Source organism: Pan paniscus, chromosome 18, assembly GCF_029289425.2.
Source record: "Pan paniscus chromosome 18, NHGRI_mPanPan1-v2.0_pri, whole genome shotgun sequence".
Taxonomy (NCBI): domain Eukaryota; kingdom Metazoa; phylum Chordata; class Mammalia; order Primates; family Hominidae; genus Pan; species Pan paniscus.
Window position 1 is genome coordinate 33,102,677 of NC_073267.2, and position 19,151 is coordinate 33,121,827.

Below are 19,151 nucleotides of genomic sequence, written 5' to 3' on the forward strand. Positions count from 1 at the left end.
AAAATTACAGATTGGAAGGGATCTAGTACACTACACCTTGGACAAATACTTTTTTGTGAAGTCAGTAAAGCCTTTGTGTGCAATATAGCATCTCTATGCAATGCAGCAACTCCTCGTCTATCGCTACAGTAAGAAAACAGCCACAGGTCAGGTGTTGTGGCTCACACCTGTAATCCTAGCACTTTGGGAGGCTAAGGTGGGCAGATCACTTGAGCCCAGGAGTTTGAAACCAGCCTGGGCAACACAGCGGGACCCCATCTCTACTAAAATTACAAAAATTAGCTGGGCATGGTGGCGCACACTTGTAATCCCAGCTACTCGGGAGGCTGAGGCAGGAGAATCGCTTGAACCTGGGAGGCAGAGGTTGCAGTGACCCGAGATCATACCAATGCACTCCAGCCTAGATGACAAAGTTAAGACTCTCTCTCTCAAAACAAAACACCAGCCACATACAAAACACAGGAATGACAGTACCTGTGTTCCAAGAAAACTTTCTTGAGTCGGAGTCTCTCGCTCTGTTGCCCAGGCTGGAGTGCAATGGGGCGATCTCAGCTCACTGCAACCTCTACCTCCGGGGTTCAAGCAATTCTCCCTGCCTCAGTCTCCCAAGTAGCGGGGACTACAGGTGCCCAGCACCACGCCCTGCTAACTTTTGTATTTTTTTAGTAGAGATAGGGTTTCAACATGTTGGCCAGGCTGGTCTTGAACTCCTGAGCTCGGGTGATCTGCCCGTCTCGGTCTCCCGAGGGATTACAGGCGTGAACCACTGCGCCCAGCCCAACGAGAACTTTCTTTACAAAAACAGGCACTAGTGTTGCGATGGTTGTATACTTCTGTGAATATACTAAAAATCAGTGAATTATACACTTAAAATAACAAACAAAAAACAGGTGCTGGGCTGTATTTGTCCCACGGACCATAGTTTGCTGATCTCTGGTCTAAACAGAGCCCTTTGTATGTGCCTTTTGCGGAAGTAGACTGTATTTCTTCAATTTTCCATATACTGCAAATGGCAAGGTGCCCTGTTCAATAAGGAAACAAAGGCACACCCTGCCACTATACACCTTTTCCATCCATCTTTTTCCTTTACACTGCCAAGACACTCCATTCCACCTGACTGCCCCATCCCCACCCACTTTCTCCTTATTTCTAGAGTACAGGACATAAACATCTTTGAATCTGCAAATAATGTGAATAATTTTCCTCAAAAATCAAGCTTTCATGTTTGAAGAAGAGTTTATTGTGACTTCAAACATAAGCTGTAACTGGTAATAAGTGAAGCAGCTATGGAATTATACAAGGCAATCCAATCAAACAACACGGAGCACATTGAAGCGCAAACATCAAATTTTACCTTCTTCCTCCTAAAAACTTTATTCCCTAATTACATCCATTACTTTCTTTCTTTGTTTCTTTCTTTTTTTTTTCTTTTGAGACAGAGTCTGGTTCTGTAGCCCAGGCTGGAGTGCGGTGGTGTGATCTCAGCTCACTGCAACCTCCACTTCCTGGGTTCAAGCAATTCTCCTACCTCAGCCTCCAAAGTAGCTAGGATTACAGGTGTGTACCACCACCCCTGGCTAATTTTTCCATTTTTAGTAGAGGCGAGCTTTCACCATGTTGGCCAGGCTGGTCTCAAACTCCTGACCACAAGTGATCAGCCCGACTTGGCCTCCCAGAGTGCTGGGTTTACAGATGTCAGCAACCGTGCCCAGCCTACACCTATTATTTTCTATTAAAAATAATGTTTTTCAACTCTGTGTGGTCCAATAGGAAGAAGAAATACACAAACCATAAACAATAAATACAAATCAGAGCAGGGCCACGTCAAATTACTTAAAAAAAAAAACACACGGGCTGGGCGCGGTGGCTCGTGCCTGTAATTCCAGCACTTTGGGAGGCTGAGGCGGGTGGATCACCTGAGGTCAGGAGTTTGAGACCAGCCTGGCCAACATGGTGAAACCAAGTCTCTACTAAAAATACAAAAATTAGCCCGTCGTAGTGGCAGGTGTCTGTAATCTCAGCTACTCGGGAGGCTGAGGCAGGAGAATTGCTGGAACCCGGGAGGCAGAGGTGGCAGTGAGCCGAGATTGCACCACCGCACTCCAGCCCAGGTGACAACAGCATGACTCTGTCACCAAAAAAAAAAAAAGCTTTTTCCCCCCCCTCCTAAAAGAAAGACTACAGGTTGAGCATCCCTTATTCAAAATGCTTGGGACCAGAAGTGTTTCAGACTCTGTATATGTTTGGATTTGAGAATACTTGCACATATATAAAATGAGATATGTGGGGGATGCGACCCAAGTCTAAACACGAAATTCACTTATGTTTCATAGACACCTTCTATTCATAGCCTGAAGGTCATTTTATGCAATATTTTAAATAATTTTGTGCATACAACAGTTTGGACTCATTGCATGAGGTCGGGTGTGGGATTTTCCACTTGGGGGATCATACTGGTGCTCAAAAAGTTTCAAATTTTGGAGCATTTTAGATTTAGGATTTTCAGATTAGGGATGCTCACCAGTAAGTGTTATGAAAATATTCCAAAATCCGGCTGGGCATGGTGGTGCCCACCTGTAATCCCAGCATTTTGGGAGGCCAAGGCAGGTGGATCACCTGAGGTCAGGAGTTCACAACCAGCCTGGCTAACATGGTGAAAACCCATCTCTACTAAATACAAAAAAATTAGCCAGGCGTGGTGGTGCATGCCTGTAATCCGAGCTACTTGGGAGGCTGAAACAGGAGAATCGCTTGTATCCGGGAGGCGGAGGTTGCAGCGAGCCAAGATTGCGCCATTGCACTCCAGCCTGGGCAACAAGAGTAAAACACTATCTCCAAAAAAAAAAAGTATTCCAAAATCCAAAATCCAAAACACTTCCAGTCCCAAGTATTTCAGATAAGGAATATTCAACCTGTATGAATGTTCCTAGGGAAAAAGAGACAGCCAAAATATAAGACCATGTATAAGAACTAACTTCAGTAGAAAGAAAGAAAAAAGTACCAGGGGAAGAAGAAAGAGACCGCATTTTAAAACAACTATACAAATTTGAGCTGTAAGAAACACTGACATTTTCTGTAAGCATGCTAGAGCAAATAGGAGAAATTCATAAGACGTTTTCTAGAAAATAAAACTAATATAAAAAAACTTATCAAGATTTGTCAAGGAAAAAGAAGAAAAGTTAAATATAATGGCAAGAAAACATTCCTACCAATTTTATTTATCCAGGCATGTCTTAAATATGGCTGTTTGTTACATACAGTGATTCTGCAGACATGTTGACATGACAGTGAAATACATAAATATGTAATGAGAAAAGGCTTAACTGTGGATAAAACAAAGTCATTACAATTAAAGACTCGAGTTTTTGGCATTTCCAATTGTAGTCAGGGCACTGAGGTCAAATTTAACTACAAATTTTGCATTGTCTACATTGAACACATGATTCTTAAAAGCCTCATGTTTTATTTCAGAACAGGCCTCAGGAAGTTGCAGACTGTGCAGGAGGTTGTTTAGGGCACAAGTCATTTCTCCCAATATTAACTTATAGGCAGTCTCCAAAACAGGAATATTCTTCAAGCTGAGCATCGCTTGATAAACAGCATGGGCTACAGCAACAACCTGAAAAACAAAAAATTCAAGGAAGTGAGAAATGGAAAATAAATCTTCTAAAATTATATGGAAAATAAATCACTATCTGTATTAGTGCTGATGATACAAATAAATTTAAGATTGATCAATTCACTGTCCGTAGCACTTAATATTTTAATTTTTAAAAAACCAATCAGAAAACTGACACAGATCAGTATGCTATTTCAAATCTATTAAGTTTTATCACAAATAAAGAGTACTATAAATGAAAACTGTCAATATGAAATTTCCAGAATGGCCGTTTTTTTTTTTTTTAAATAATCAACATCAAAAGACATATGCAAACAGCAGTTTAAGACTGGGTTTCTTAAATCTACCAGGAAAGTCTGTGGTGGATTTGACTAGGGGGTGGTTGAAAAGCCAGTCATTTTTGTTTACAAAATATACAGTACTTCTTAATTTATAACTTTATAAATGTGTCAACTTGTTTTACCCTTATGAAAATTTAATAAATTTAGTAACAGCAAGAGATGCATAGTCTGAAAAGAGTATCTGGCACATCATTCATGAAAGTATTCAGTATGATTATCAAGAAATATAAATTTAAAAGAACAAATACAATCACTATATTCTAAATCAAACATTTCACATTTCACTCAATTTCACTTATATAGCCTGGTAAGCAACATTAGGTCCAACTCTTCAGTGACTCAAGTTGTCAAAATTCATTATCAGTGTATTACTTACCCCTTTTTCTTTATGATAACGCAAGAATAGTAGTTTAGATGATGGTATAAACAGTTTTTCTACAAATGATGATGGCAGTTTCATATTTATCTGTTCAACAATCTAAAAGAATAAAATTTTTTAAAAATGAGCTTCTCAAATTACAAAAAGACATGGAGAAACCTTAAATGCACACTGGTAAGTGAAAGAAGCCAATTGAAAAGGCTACATACTATATGACTCCAACTACATGGCATTCTGGAAAAGGCAAAACGATGGAGACAGTAAAAAGATCAGGGGTTGCCATGGGCTTAAGATGGAGGGAGGGAGGAGTGGGGAGAGGGGAACGAGGAAGGAGTGGGTAGAACATAAAAGATTTTTAGGGAAGTGAAACTATCCTGTATGATACTGGTAATAGGGGAAACATGTCATTACACATGTTAAAGTCCATAGAATACATAACACAAACTAAACTATAAAATTAGTTAATAATAATACATCAATATTCACTCCTTTGTAATAAATGTACCACACTAACACAATATGTTAATGAGGGGGAAACTGTTGGGATGAAGAAGGTATATAGGAACTCATTGTTTTCTGCTCAATTTTCTGTATATCTAAAAAATAAAGTCTTTTAATTTAGAAAAATATATCTAAGCTATATTTTAAGGCCTTAATACTGTGACATTAAAGTGTTTAGACACCTAAATAGGACACACGTATTTTACAGTTATCATGGGCATTTTTTCACATTAGCCAAGAGAGGTGTAATTCCGGCAGAAATGCTCAGCAGAATGTCATCTAGAATTTGCTTTAAAATAATCCAGTTGGAGATGAAAGGATAGCAAAGAGGCCTAGATGAAACCAGATGGGCCATTTGTTTCTAATTATAGAAGCTGCGTGTTAAATATGTACAAATTTATTATACTATGCTCCCTATTTTTATGTGCTTCAGAATGTCCATAATAAAAGTGGGGGGAGGATATTTGTGGTTAAGAAATTAAAGGAGGCCGGCCGGGTGCGGTGGCTCACGCCTGTAATCCCAGCACTTTGGGAGGCCAAGGCAGGCAGATCACGAGGTCAGGAGATCGAGACCATCCTGGCTAACATGGTGAAACCCCTTCTCTACTAAAAATACAATTGTGCCACTGCACTCTAGCCTGGGCAAAAGAGCGAGACTCCGTCTCAAAAAAAAAAAAAAAAAAGAAGAAATTAAAGGAGGCCAGGCATGATTGCTCACACCTGTAATCCCAGCACTTTGGGAGGGCAAGGCAGGAGGATTACTTGAGACCAAGAATTTAAGGCCAGCCTAGACAATGTAGTGAGACCCCTTCTCTCCAAAAAATACAAAGGTTAGCCAGGCATGGTGTCATGCATCTGTAGTCCCAGATAGTCGGGAGGCTGAGTGGGAGAATCACTTGAGCCCAGGAGTTTGAGGCTGCAGTGAGCTCTGATTGTACCGCTGCACTCCAGCCAGGGGAATACAGCAAGATCCTGTGACAAAAAAAAAAAAAAAAAGAAAAGAAAAGAAAAGAAAAGAAAAGCAAAAAAGAAAGAATCTGGTGTGTAGAGCAATGTTTCCTCAGAAAAAACGAGTAAAGCTACACTGAGACTAGCTATCAACCACTAAAAATAGAGGCCTGGCAGAGTGGCTCATGCCTATAATCCCAGTACTTTGGGAAGCCAAGGCAGGTGGATTGCTTGAGCCCAAGAATTCAAGACCAGCCTGGGCAACATGGCAAAACTCCATCTCTACAAAATAATATAAAAAATTAGCCAGGTGTGGTGGTGCACACCTGTAGTCCTAGCTACCTGGGGGGCTGAGGTGGGAGGATCACCTGAACCCAAGAGGTCAAGGCTACAGTGAGCCAAAATCATGCCACTGCACTTCATCCTGTGCAACAGAGTGAGACCCTGTCTCAAAAAAAAATTGCATTAAAAATAAAAGTAAATAGACACTAAAATGAAAGCATAGATTATAAGACTGATGAATGTACTCTAAAAAATAATATAATGAAGCAAAGCCCTTGTTTTTTTTCTTTTTTGGAGACAGGGCCTTTTTTGTCACCTTGGCTGAGTGCAGTGGCACAATCAGAGCTCACTTCAACCTCAAGTTCCTGGGCTTAATCGATCCTCCTCCCTCAGCCTCCCGAGTAGCTAGGACTGCAGGTGCACACCACTACACCAAGCTAATTTTTGACTTTTTGTACAGATGGGGTCTCCCTACATTGCCCAAGCTGTGCCAGAATTCCTGGATGCAAGCAATCCTTCTGCTTTGGCCTCCCAAAGCGCTGGGATTACAAGCATGAGCCACCATACCCAGACAAAGTCCTTCATTTCTTACATATCGATTTAAGGGCCTGAATAAACCAACACATTAAAAAGGAAAAGAATAATTCACATACCAGCATGAGTAAATTCAAGACTGAGATGATATAATCGGTACCACAAGTCTGGCAATTCTCCAGTTGGTCTAATCCATATGTAATGACCATGTCACAATGTATAGTCATGCTAGGATCCAAGCTGCCGAGCAAAACACCAACACACTCATTAGCAGCTGTCAACACAGCCTCAGAAAAAAACACCTGGTTTGCAGCCGTCACACATCTCATTACTCTGTACAGAACCTGTAAATGGGGAAAATAAGCAGCTTTTTAAAAAAATTCACATGCTTCCACAAAGCAAGAAAATACTTTTTATTTAATGCAATTTCAACTGAAAATTAACTGCTTGCCTTGCCAGCAGTCTCTTAATATTCTAGTTCTCAGTAGCTGAATAATAATGATGCCTTTACTACAATATGTAAACATGATCTTGGCTAAAAAATCCTAAAGTGCTACTATGACAGGAAATGGAATCTGCCATCCTCTATTTCCCATATACCCAACTTCGTTTCTCCCAATGTCACTAAATGGCTGAAGCTCAGAATCTTTATCATGAAATACACCACGACAGTAATGGTATTGACAGCATGGGAATAGCCTGCCCACACATACTACAAGCTAGCTCTTGGGCTTTTGGGAGTCAATCTTTCAAAACTGAACATACAAGTCACTTTAAGCTTATTAAAGTTTCTATCTACTGATGGTCTCTTTTGAAAGATAAGCACTCTCATGCTTACCACATAATATCTTCAAAAATCATATTATTTCCAATACACACACAAACAAAATCCCCCACTTAACTATAATGGCCAATAATTGTGTACCAAATTTCTAATAAAATAGGGGAGAAAACAGAGCAAATGTTAAAAAATACTTCTATAATATTTAACAACCAATACATACAGGATTTTATTTAGTCTACCCATAGTTTTCATTAAAAGTATCCTTGGAGGTTGGGCATAGTGACTCACATCTATCATCCTAGCACTTTGAGAGGATTAGCTGGAAGGTTCTCTTGAGTCCAGGAGTTTGAGACCAGCCATGTCAACATAACAACACCTCATCTCTACCAAATTTGTTTTTAAATTAGTTGGGCGTGGTGGCTCACACCAGTAGTCCCACCAACTACTTGAGGCTGAGGTGGGAGGATCACTTAAGCCTGGGAGGTCAAGGCTGCAGTGAGCGAAGATCATGCCACTGCACTCCAGCCTGGGCAACAGAGACCATGTCTCAAAAAAAAAAAAAAAAAAAAAAAAAAGGAGTAGGGGGTAGAGGGCGGAGGGGGAAGCATTCTTGGCCATGCATGCACAGTGGCTCATGTCTATAATCCCAACACTTTGGGAGGCTGAGGTGGGAAGACTGCTTGAGGCCAAAAGTTCAAGACCAGCCTGGGAAACGCTGAGACCCCATCTCTACAAAAATAAAAAATTAGCAGGAGCTATGGTGGGAGGATCACTTGAGCCCAAGAGATAGAGGCTGCACTGAGTCGTGATGGCACCACCCCACTTTCAAAAGAAAAGAAAAAAAAAGCTGGGTATGGGTCATGACACCCGCTTGTAGGGCTGAGTGAGATGGGAAGTTCACCTGGGCCCAAGAGTTCAAGACTACAGTGAGCTATGATTGCACTACTACACTCCAGCCTGGGTGACAGAGTGAGGCTCCAGCTCCAAAAATAAATAAAAAAAATAAAAACCCCACCATTCTACCATTCTCAAAGGCCTAAAAGATCCTCATAAATCAATATACACCTATCCTATAAATTATGTCCCTTTTATTTTATGTCTGAATTAACGGCTTTTTATTTCAACTCTGTACAGTCTTCAAACAACCACCTTTTAGACACTAAAAATGAAGCAAAGATATTAAACCATTTTGAAACCATATTGGTTTAAAATACCGATATGCTGGTTTCATTTATCTTTAAGTTCTGACATTTCTGCTCAAGTACACAACTTACTATATAATCAATATCCTATTTTATTTAGGAACATGTTCAGCAAAAGTATATGCTCCTAAAAGCAAATTTTATCCTAACGGTAAAATTTTCATCAGTTAGATTAAATTTTTTATGACTGTATCACACATGCTTCTTTCTCCTTATTCAAAGCAGAGTACAATGCCTGGGGTTCATTTCTTGTGTCTTTTCCACTGAACCCTCATTGGATGTGCTATATACAGTGCAGCTAATGTCTGAGGCTGCTGAAGTGTGGCAATCTAGCTACCTCATTTTTAATTTGTTTATGTTCTTTGATGTCAGGCTATCAAAGAATATAAAGATATACAAGTTTTCATATGAGTTCCATCTTATGCTCAGAGAAGATTACTTTCTGAGGCTTCTCCTATAGTGTGCTATTCGTAATATGTTGAAAAACTAAAAGGAAACCCAATAATTTAAAAGTAAAATTATAAGAAATATTATTTAAAAATGAAAGGATAAGATTTAAAAATTCAGAGTGGCCTTTTGTCATGGGAGGGTAGGGGAGTTGGATGAAAGGAGGATGAGATATAACAGGATTCCCTGCTTTTCTGGTTATTTAAGAAAGCAGTCAGACAATATATACATATATACATACATACATACATGCTAAACAAATGAAGGATTAATAACAGTTCACCTGGTAAAGAGAATCATTTACAATATAAAACAATTCTATTTTTGAATGACACTTCAAATGCCCAAAAGCACTTACAACTGTTACGTATGCCTCAGTAATTGGAGGACCCAAATTGGGCTGAAGCGTTCCCCAATGCTCCTCAGCACAGTACTAAATACCCGGAGAAGCGCAGCCAGCTTTGGTAATGACACTGATGGAGGAGGGACGTCTTCATCCACTGATTCCCCAGAGGCCACATGGCTGAGGTCCTAGATGTGAATTCACAGCATTCTTAATAAGTAGTACATTGTTTAAAAAAAAAACAAAAAACTCTAAAATATTTCAATCAATTCATTTTAGAATAGATTTTTAGGCTTTTAGAAAGAGAACTGTGGCCCATGAGAATATTCATGACTCTGAATATAAAAATGGGTTTTACCTAATTATTTCAAAAAGCCAACATTAAACCCAATAGACAACAAATTAAGGAAATAATCTCTTAAATCAACTCAGAAAGCTGTTGGGAAAAAATAAATTCTAGCACATATGCTCTAGTTATATGTAGGTATAAATGAAGACGGAAGCTTTTGCCACTCCTGAATTAGTTTTTGGCTAAAAATCTCATTCTAGCTATTCTTTGAGCCACTCAGCTCAACAGTAAGTCCTCCAAACCAAGAGCATGCACATGAAGAGCAAAGGGAGATTACAAGACCTGGTCTACAGATGTGTAACTGAAGAAGTACGATATATGAAAAGGACAAGATTCGCAAAAACTAGGATACTAGAACCAATGTATACATCTACCTAAAATTAAGCACCAAAATAACAGAAGAGAATGAGATCTTAAGGATAACAAGGGGAAGCATCTCTACAAACTAGAATGTGTGGCTCATGAGAGGTAGATCAGCTTTAAACGTGGGCTGTGAAAAAAGACATTCTAGGTGTGGGGGCAAAGAAAAAACAACGCAGAAGCAAAACATTTCCTTGCTTTTCTAGGAAAGAGTAAACACATCAGTACAGCTAAAGGTACTGAATTCCTGTTGACTACAAGCAGCAAAGATGAAAAAAACAAGATGAGGCCAAAATCTTTATGGGAGCCTTGATTGGTTGATCTGAATAGGGGAGAAACACAAAGAGATTCAGATAAGAGATGGCACTGAGTTAAGCCATGACAGTGGGGCCAGAAAAGCCAAGTACCAGTAACAGAGGCTTCAGCAGCGCTCTTAAAGCTCCTATGCTATATTCGTACAGCCACAAAAGCTGGCTGAAGCCAAGGCTTGTCCTCCAAAGTACGATTCAAGATCTCCTGTACATATGTAAGAGGAAAATCTTTAGGAGCTTTTGGTGTTTTGTGTTTTTTTATAACACAACATCAATTTGCTTTAAGACTCTGAAGACTGGGGACAAAAAATAAAAATAAATAACAAAAAATGTCTTTAGAAAAATACCAGCTACCGAGAGTATGTAAAGCTTTGCGAAATACGAAGCTTGCAACGTTTCTTTTAGTCTCTCCAATAATTCTCCTGGTAACTTAAACACATCTGAAATAAATGTTTAAAATACTGACTGGGCACGGGGGCTCATGCCTATAATCCCAGCACTTTGGGAGGCCGACGCGGGTGGATCACCAGTGGTCAGGAGTTTGAGACCAGCCTGGCCAACATGGTGAAACCCCGTCTCTACTAAAAATACAAAAATTAGCTGGGCGTAGTGGTGGGCACCTGTAATTCCAGCTACTCAGGAGGCTGAGGCAGGAGAATCATTTGAACCCAGGAGGTGGAGGTTGCAGTGAGCTGAGATCGTGCCATTGCACTCCAGCCTGAGTGACAGAGCGAGACTCCGTCTCAAAAAAAAATTTTTTTTCAAAATATTGCAATGGGCTTGTAATTTCTGCTTAAATGTCAGGAAGTCTGAGCCATTTTAAAATAAATCTAGCACAATTTAAGATTTTTTCTTAATCAAAATTTTAAGAAACAGCTTTCTATATACTCACCTCAGCATATGCTTCCATGTCTTCTAGAAACTGACCAAGAAGAGTCGTAGAAAATGCAAGATCAGCTACCCAAAATGGCTCCAAACTCTGCAACCACCCTTGGAATCGTATAAGAAATTGTGAAAGGGTAGGGGAGAGAAAAAACACCAAAAAATCCAAATTAAAAAAATATAAGAGGCTCGTTTTAAAAAGTATCTGGTTTTCAAGCAGCATACCCTAAAACATGTCCTATATCATAAAATGAAGACTGCTAAACATGCTGATCACGATTAACCAATACCTCTTTAATTAATACCTCTTTAATTTCTGCAGAAATTAACAGGTAAATGTTATTTCCTTACTTTTTCAGTAAATTTCATATCTATATTGTCACTACACATGACTTAAGACTAAAATGCCACAATCTACCATTGGCCTGGCTAATCCCAGGGCCACATCTAACCATTAAAGGTGTATACTCATCTCCTCAGTGAAAATGAAACAGACCACTATCACCTGAATATCCTATTTTCAAAAGTTTATTACACCAAGTAAGTTACGAGAAACTATGACACTTGAAACAAGCTGAAATGTGCAAATGAGCCACGCTAGTCATTCACTTAACTTCAAAAAAATGGGAAACAAAACCATTTCTCATTTATGACAATTCTCCAAATTAACCCTATATTTCCTTTTTAAAAAAAATAACCAGAAAAACAATAAAATGTGACAAATAACTTGGATCTTCCATTGTCCACTTCAGGGTATTGCCACTGCAATATATTCTTACCATATACTTTCCTACCAGTACAAACTACAAATAACTTGGGGAAGTCCTGTCTGTACTTACTCTACCCACCTACTAGTAATTTCCTCTGAAAATATATATTTAGCTAACAAGTCATGTTCATTTACAATAAAACATTTCTCTGAATTAGTTTTCTTGCATTATTAAAGAAATGGTATTGATAGATGGTCATTGGGGGACCACTGCTCCTCCCCGACAGTATTTAAATAACTGGTATAGGCTGCAAGACTTACCAGATACCTGCTGCATGAGCGAAGGTTTCTGAGTACGATCTCTATGCCATCCAACTAATATATCAACTGTATCCTTGATGGAAACAAAGAGAGAGGGGGCCAATCATTTTAAGATATTACTGCCATTCACCTGTGGACCATTTCACAGCAAAAGATCCTAAAAGGAGCATCTATGTTCACCTACTTGACATTCTAGAAACTTAGAAAGGGGAGAGGGGCAGGAAAATAAAAGAACTACATTTCTCACAACAATGAAATAGTTTATTTTCTTCAAATATTTTAAGATACGAACGTCAGAAAGAAAAATGCGGCATTTAACCCTGGAACCTCAAATATCACTGATTATATTCAAAGGAGCAGAGGCATTGTTTTCCATCTGATTCCTCAGTTCCTCACACACACAACCATCCCCCTCACCCCATGATCTGAACAGCGGAATGAGGAACTCACCCTAAAATTAGTGCTGAAAATATGAGGGTAACATCGAGCCACCAAAAGAATGCACTTAACACATCTGCAAAGCAATTCTGGTGTATCCACATTTTCAAGAATTGACTGCAGGCTGGTCATTACAAGCTTAAAAATAAAAGTTACAAACCGTGAACATTCAACAAAATAGGGAGAAAACAAGCAAATTAGGTTCATTATTTACTGACTACATAAAAAACTGAGTATGAGACCAAGAAAAATAGATTCTGTAGTTTTAGTTAAAAAAAAAAAAATTCACTTGTAAATCCCAACTGCTTGGGAGGCTGAGACACAAGAATCGCTTGAACCCAGGAGGCAGAGGTTGCAGTGAGCTGAGATTGCACCGCTGCACTCCAGCCTGGACAATACAGCCAGACTCCATCTCAAAAAAAATAATAATTAATAAATAAATAAAATAAATAAATTGAAAATGTTTCGCTCCACTAAGATGTTAAGCTAAAAACAAATACTGCTTTCTCTTCTTCAATGTTTGTTAATATTAGTCCTTTGACATCAGTTAACATTAGTCCTTAATAACATCTGTTTACAATATCCCTAAATGCTCTAAGATTCTACCTGTGATTAAATTTCAAATACCAAAAAGTAAAATGGATTTGGGAAACTTTTCTATAAAGTACAACAATTACTTTGCAATCCAAAATATAAAGCAAATTTTATATAATTTATGCTTTAGTATATTAGTACTTGCTTCATATTAAAATTAAAGAAGATCAGTATGGCACCACACATAAATAACATGCAGGCTCAGGTTACCATTATACATGAATTTTTAAAATAAATATATGGCAAAAATAAAATAATAAATAACTATTTGTCATTCCATTGAAAGAATATTTATTTTGCAGCTGTTAAAAAACATTTTTCCCTAAAAAAGGAAAAGCTGCGCTTTACATAGCAATCTTATAAAAGAAATGCTAGAATCAGAAAACCATCATTTTAGGCTGGGTGCAGTGGCTCACACCTGTAACCCCAGCACTTTGGGAGGACGAGGCAGGTGGATCACCTGAGGTCAGGAGTTCAAGACCAGATTGGCCAGCATGATGAACTCCGTCTCTACTAAAAATATAAAAATTAGCAGAGCACAGTGGCACATGCCTGTAATCCCAGCTACTCAGGAGGCTGAAGCAAGAGAACTGCTTGAACCTGGGAGGCGGAGGTTGCAGTGAGCCGAGATGGTGCCACTGCCCTCCAGCTTGGACAATAGAACAAGATTACATCTCAAAAAAAAAAGAGAGAAAAAGAAAACCATTATTTTGCAATAGCCAATGTTATAATCTACACAGGCACAGACTATCAATGCTAAAAATCATTTAAAAGACATCTTAAGGGTAATTACAGAAATTTGAATATAGAACACATATGTAATAAAATTCATTTTCTTAGGTACGATTACAATATTCTTGTTATACAGAAGAAAAACCTTATTCTTGGGAGATGCATACTAAAACATTATGGGGTGAACTGTCATCATGTATATGGTTTTCAGATGCTCAACAAAAGTGTGTGAGAAAATAAAACTGTGGCAAAATATTAGTAACTGGTAAATCTAGGTGAAGCATATATTATGAAATTATTATCATATTTACAGGTATTTATTTTACTGGTGCATCTATCTTTCTATGAATGTGAGAATTTTCACAAGAGATGGGAAAATGTTCATAATTATGCATGCAGAATAAGCCCAAGCTGGTGGCATTCTGTTCAGTTACAGGTAATTTTCTGAATCCTCCCTCAAATTTTTCTCAAACCTCTATAATCAAGGGGGAAAATGTTTCATTTTGTTTTGCTTTTTTGAGACAGGGTTGCCTATAATGGAGTGCAATAGCTTGACCATAGCTCACTGTAGCTTCAACCTCCCAGGCACAAGCGATCCTCCTGCCTCAGCCTCCAAGTAGCTGGGATTACAGATGCATGCCACCATGCCCAACTTATTTTTTTTCCTTTTTTTGATAGAAACAGGGTTTCACCATGTTGCCCAGGCTGGTCTCAAACTCCTGGACTCAGGCAATTCACCGGCCTCAGCCTCCCACAGTGCTGGGGTTACAGGAGTGAGCCACCATGCCCAGTTAAAAATACATTTTTTATTAAAAAAAAAAAAGAACATTCCTTATATTTCCTTTATATTTTTTAAACTACATACCCAAAATAAAGCATATCAAAAACTGTATTAAAAAAAACCCCTAATATCAGATATTCCAAACACAACAATACCATAATTTAATCACTTAAAATCTTACTCAAAACTAAATCAATGATCTTTTAGGCCAGGTGTGGTGGCTCATGACACTAATCACAGTACTTTGGGAGGCCGAGGCAGGAGGATCACTTGAGGTCAGGAGTTCAAGACCAGCATGGCCAACACAATGAAACCCCATCTCTACTAAAAATACAAAAATTAGCCAGGCTAATGGCACACTCCTGTAATACCAGCTACTCAGGAGGCTGAGGCAGGAGATTCACTTGAACCAGGGAGGCAGAAGTTGCAGTGAGCCGAGATCATGCCACTGCACTCCAGGCTGGACAACAGAGCAAGACTCTGCATCAAAAAAAAAAAAAAAAAGGAATGATGTTTTAATATATTCAGATACACAAATGTGAAATAAAACTAAGTAGAGCTGGTATTCATTTACACATAATTATCTTATACCATTTGGAATAAGAATTTGGGGCACGTTAGCAAACCAAAAGGCTCAGAAAGAAGTTGTGATATTTAGTTCTTGTTTCCCTCTACAAATGTGAAGCACTCTTCTATCCAGCATTCCTAGCGGAGTTCCTATTTTCAAATTTGCAAATCATTCTGGTCCTAAGCAATCTCAAAAAAACATTTCTAAAAACCAAAGAGGAAAAAAAATCCTTTTTTTTTTTTTTTTTGAGACAGAGTCTGGCTCTGTTGCCCAGGCAATGGTGTGATCTCGGCTCACTGCAACCTCGGCCTCCGGGGTTCAAGCGATTCTCCTGCCTCAGCTTCCTGAGTAGCTGGGACTACAGGCACGTGCCACCATGCCTGGCTAATTTTTGTATTGTTAGTAGAGACGGGGTTTCACCATGTTGGCCAGGATGGTTTCGATCCCTTGACCTCATGATGTTCCCACCTCGGCCTCCCAAAGTGCTGGGATTACAGGCATATAGGCCACCGCGCTTGGCTGAGGAAAAAAATCTTAAAACTAACTTATTTCAAATCTAACTTCAACGTGTATCTTTTTTTTCTTTTTTTTTTTTGAGACAGAGTCTCACTCTGTTGCCCAGGCTGGAGTGCAGTGGTGCGATCTCGACTCACTGCAAGCTCCGCCTCACAGGTTCACGGCATTCTCCTGCCTCAGTCTCCCAATTAGCTGAGACTACAGGTGCCCACCACCACGCCCGGCTAATTTTTTTTGTATTTTTAGTAGATATGGGGTTTCACTATGTTAGCCAGGATGGTCTCGATCTCCTGACTTCATGATCCGCCTGCCTCGGCCTCCCAAAGTGCTGGGATTACAGGCGTGAGACACCGCACCCGGCGTGTAAGCCAATTTCTTAGAAGAAATCTCTCCCTCTCTCTCCACATATATGCATATATGTATGTAGCACTGATCCTTGAACAGTGTATCCTTTACTCAAACTGAGAAAGAGGAATTTTTAAAACATATTTCCTATCAGTAGATAACCCCTATTCTATGTTTCCCTTCTTCAAGCTCCTCTCCAAGGACATGTGTTAAGGGACAATTTTCTTCCCAAGTACATCATGCATTTTTCCCCCTTCATTCTTACCTGCATTACAGATGAAAAGGCTTTCTTTTCTCCTACAGTCTCTAGTGCTTTGTAGGCGGCACATAAGTAGAGGAGTTTAACTTCATCTTTTGCAGATGAGCTAAATTTGCTAAAAATCCACTTGAAGATCTTCTCAGCCTCATACCTCAGAGAAGCACAAAGAAGGCCAAGACAGCAAGCTCCCTCCTGTCTCAACTCCTGAAGCAATTCGCTACTGTGTTTATTTTAATGCAAACAAAAAACACACACAAAAGGCTTAAGTTTTCTATGATGACATGAGTAATACATCTTACAAAAGAATGTCTTAAGTGGTTTTTTAAATTTCTATTCAAACTACATAAAAGGTTGAAATTTTCTCCACTCTAAATACTACATTCTGTCTAGCCTGCATTGCCCTCAAGTATCTGTCTGACATTACTTTCTTTTTACAAAATCAATTATTTACAAACAGTGAGGGAAGGCCCAAAAATGCTAAATTCCATCTCAAACGGTATTAAATAACTCTCAGAAAAGGGCAGCAACAAATAATTAGATAAAACACTCTATACATAACTACATTCTACATAATATCCAATATGTAATGACTATAAAATATAAAATGGTAATAGTTAAATACAGAAACTTAAAAGGATAACAGTAATGATTTACATAGAACTTTAATAAGTAACTATAAAACAAAACCATCAAAAGGCACTAAGGTTTATGACCAGCTGAGATAAATTTTGGGTACTTGCCAACACTGCAAATCTTTAGGAATCACCATAACAAAAAATGACCACACACCTCCGGAGACTCTAATAGCCAGAGAATATATGGTTTGGATCCACTCTTACCCAAAGAAGGAAATTCCTTTTTACCTCTATTCTCTAAGCAGTTTCAAATTCTCTAGTTTACAAAAACTAATTTTATTCTTCATGCCTGCATCAAGAGTTTATGCCATTCCATAAGTCAAGACTCAGTTATCCAGTGAGACTAGCAAATTAAAAAAATAAAATATTCCAGCCAGGCACGGTGGCTCATGCCTGTAATCCCAACACTTTGGAAGGCTAAGGTGGGTGGATCACCTGAGGTCAGGAGTTCTAGACCAGCCTGGCCAACATGGTGAAACCCTGTCTCTACCAAAAATACAAAAATTAGCTGGCAGTTGTGGTGCACGCCTGTAGTCCCAGCTACTCGGGAGGCTGAGGCAGGAGAATCACTTGAACCCGGGAAGTGGAGGTTGCAGTGAGCTGAGATCGCACCACTGCACTCCAGCCTGGGCGACACGGTGAGACTCTGGCTCAAAAAATAAATATTCTTTTCAAGTGGATTCCATTTGTATTCAACCGTAATTAACACATAATTAATGCAGATAAAAATGACAAGACCCACTGAAATGTCAATAGATGTTCATAAACAAAGCCAGTGGGTTTGTCTTCTTGTGTATTGTTAAGTAATTTCTAAAAATATATTTTAAAGTCATTTAAACCGAACCATTATTAGTTACTTACCTTTCATTAAGCACATCATGTACAGCAGCCAAGATATTATCCAATTGTTTAACTAGTACCTTTAAAAGAAAACACATTTATGAAAACTTCAAATTCCTATACTTTTAAGAATAGCATTGTGTACTTTTTTACTTGTCTTCCCCTCCAAATTCTAATTCAACAGTACTTTACTTTCTTTATTATTCCCACTCCCCAATGAGCATGTATCAGGAATGTCATGTTTCCTTTCAGCCTATGAAAGAAATTCACCCACTGGAAACATAGAGCTGTGATCATCAACAAAAAAATAAACTCAAAAAGCTTGTTTTATTTACTTTGAAATCCATTTGAAAAATTGACTGATGGATGGAGGGATAGATGGAGAGATATGTGACAAGGCAGTATTTAGGGCAAAACGTTAACGACAAAAATTAGATGATGGGTTTAACAGATTCAATGTCAAATTCTTTCAACTTGCTATATATTTGAAACTACTCATAATAAAATTTGGAAGGAGGAGAAACTTGCTTTGATCCAAGTGTCATCTGCCTCACTAGACCATTTTCATTAATTTTCTCCTGTTCATTGTCAAGTTCTTTTTTTTTTTTTTTTTTTTAAGATGGAGTTTCACTCTTTTCGCCCAGGCTGGAGTGCAATGGCGTGATCTCAGCTCACTGCAACCTCCGTCTCCTGGGTTCAAGCGATTCTCCTGCCACAGCCTCCCATGTAGCTGGAATTACGGTCATGTGCCACCACGTCCAGCTAATTTTGTATTTTTAGTAGAGATGGGGCTTCACTATGTTGGGCAGGCTGGTATCGAACTCCTGAACTCAGGTGATCCGCCCGCCTTGGCCTCCCAAAATGCTGGGATTACAGGCATGAGCCACCACACCTGGCCCATATCAAGTTCTTAATTGGTGTAAAGAAAGTGAAGAAAAAAATTTAACCCTTCCTATACTTTGTTACATTTCTGTTGTTGTTTTAAGAGGCAAGGACTCCCTCTGTCGCCCAGGTTGACATGCAGAGGTGTGATCGTATCTCACTGCAACCCTGAATTCCTGGGCTCAAGTGATTCTTCCACCTCAGCCAGGTGTAGTGGCACATGCCTGAAGTCCCAGCTACTCAGGAGGC

General features: G+C 39.0%; 2 protein-coding genes and 1 pseudogene across 2 annotated transcripts in view; all 3 read right to left on the reverse strand.

The window, feature by feature from the left end:
- LOC129394190 (serine/threonine-protein kinase SMG1-like) overlaps positions 1–3,344 on the reverse strand; it is a 38,535-nt gene extending 35,191 nt beyond the window's left edge. Inside the window, exon 1 of the mRNA XM_063597469.1 lies at positions 3,210–3,344. The gene's annotated coding sequence lies outside the window, so the exon portion shown is untranslated. The remainder of the gene's footprint in view (positions 1–3,209) is intronic.
- LOC129394223 (putative uncharacterized protein encoded by LINC00269) lies at positions 1,372–3,070 on the reverse strand (annotated as a pseudogene).
- On the reverse strand, positions 3,180–18,102 carry LOC134729281 (serine/threonine-protein kinase SMG1-like). Its single transcript, XM_063597557.1, has 9 exons — positions 18,042–18,102; positions 16,552–16,765; positions 12,763–12,888; positions 12,313–12,385; positions 11,293–11,390; positions 9,396–9,568; positions 6,724–6,948; positions 4,337–4,438; positions 3,180–3,619 (listed from the first exon to the last, which is right to left on the reverse strand). The coding sequence occupies exons 7-9, from the start codon at positions 6,931–6,933 to the stop codon at positions 3,350–3,352; spliced, it is 582 nt and encodes a 193-aa protein (XP_063453627.1). The 5' UTR covers positions 6,934–6,948; positions 9,396–9,568; positions 11,293–11,390; positions 12,313–12,385; positions 12,763–12,888; positions 16,552–16,765; positions 18,042–18,102; the 3' UTR covers positions 3,180–3,349.
- Positions 18,103–19,151: the final 1,049 nt, after the last annotated feature.

What these genes read in the sequence shown, in the direction of transcription:
- LOC134729281 (XM_063597557.1), bottom strand. Translation starts at nt 6,933, where the DNA reads ATGAGATGTGTGACGGCTGCAAACCAGGTGTTTTTTTCTGAGGCTGTG. An exon ending in TCTTGAATTTACTCATGCTG is followed by an intron (nt 4,439 to 6,723) that starts GTATGTGAATTA and finishes TTATTCTTTTAG; the next exon opens with ATTGTTGAACAGATAAATAT. An exon ending in GTTATCATAAAGAAAAAGGG is followed by an intron (nt 3,620 to 4,336) that starts GTAAGTAATACA and finishes TTTGTTTTTCAG; the next exon opens with GTTGTTGCTGTAGCCCATGC.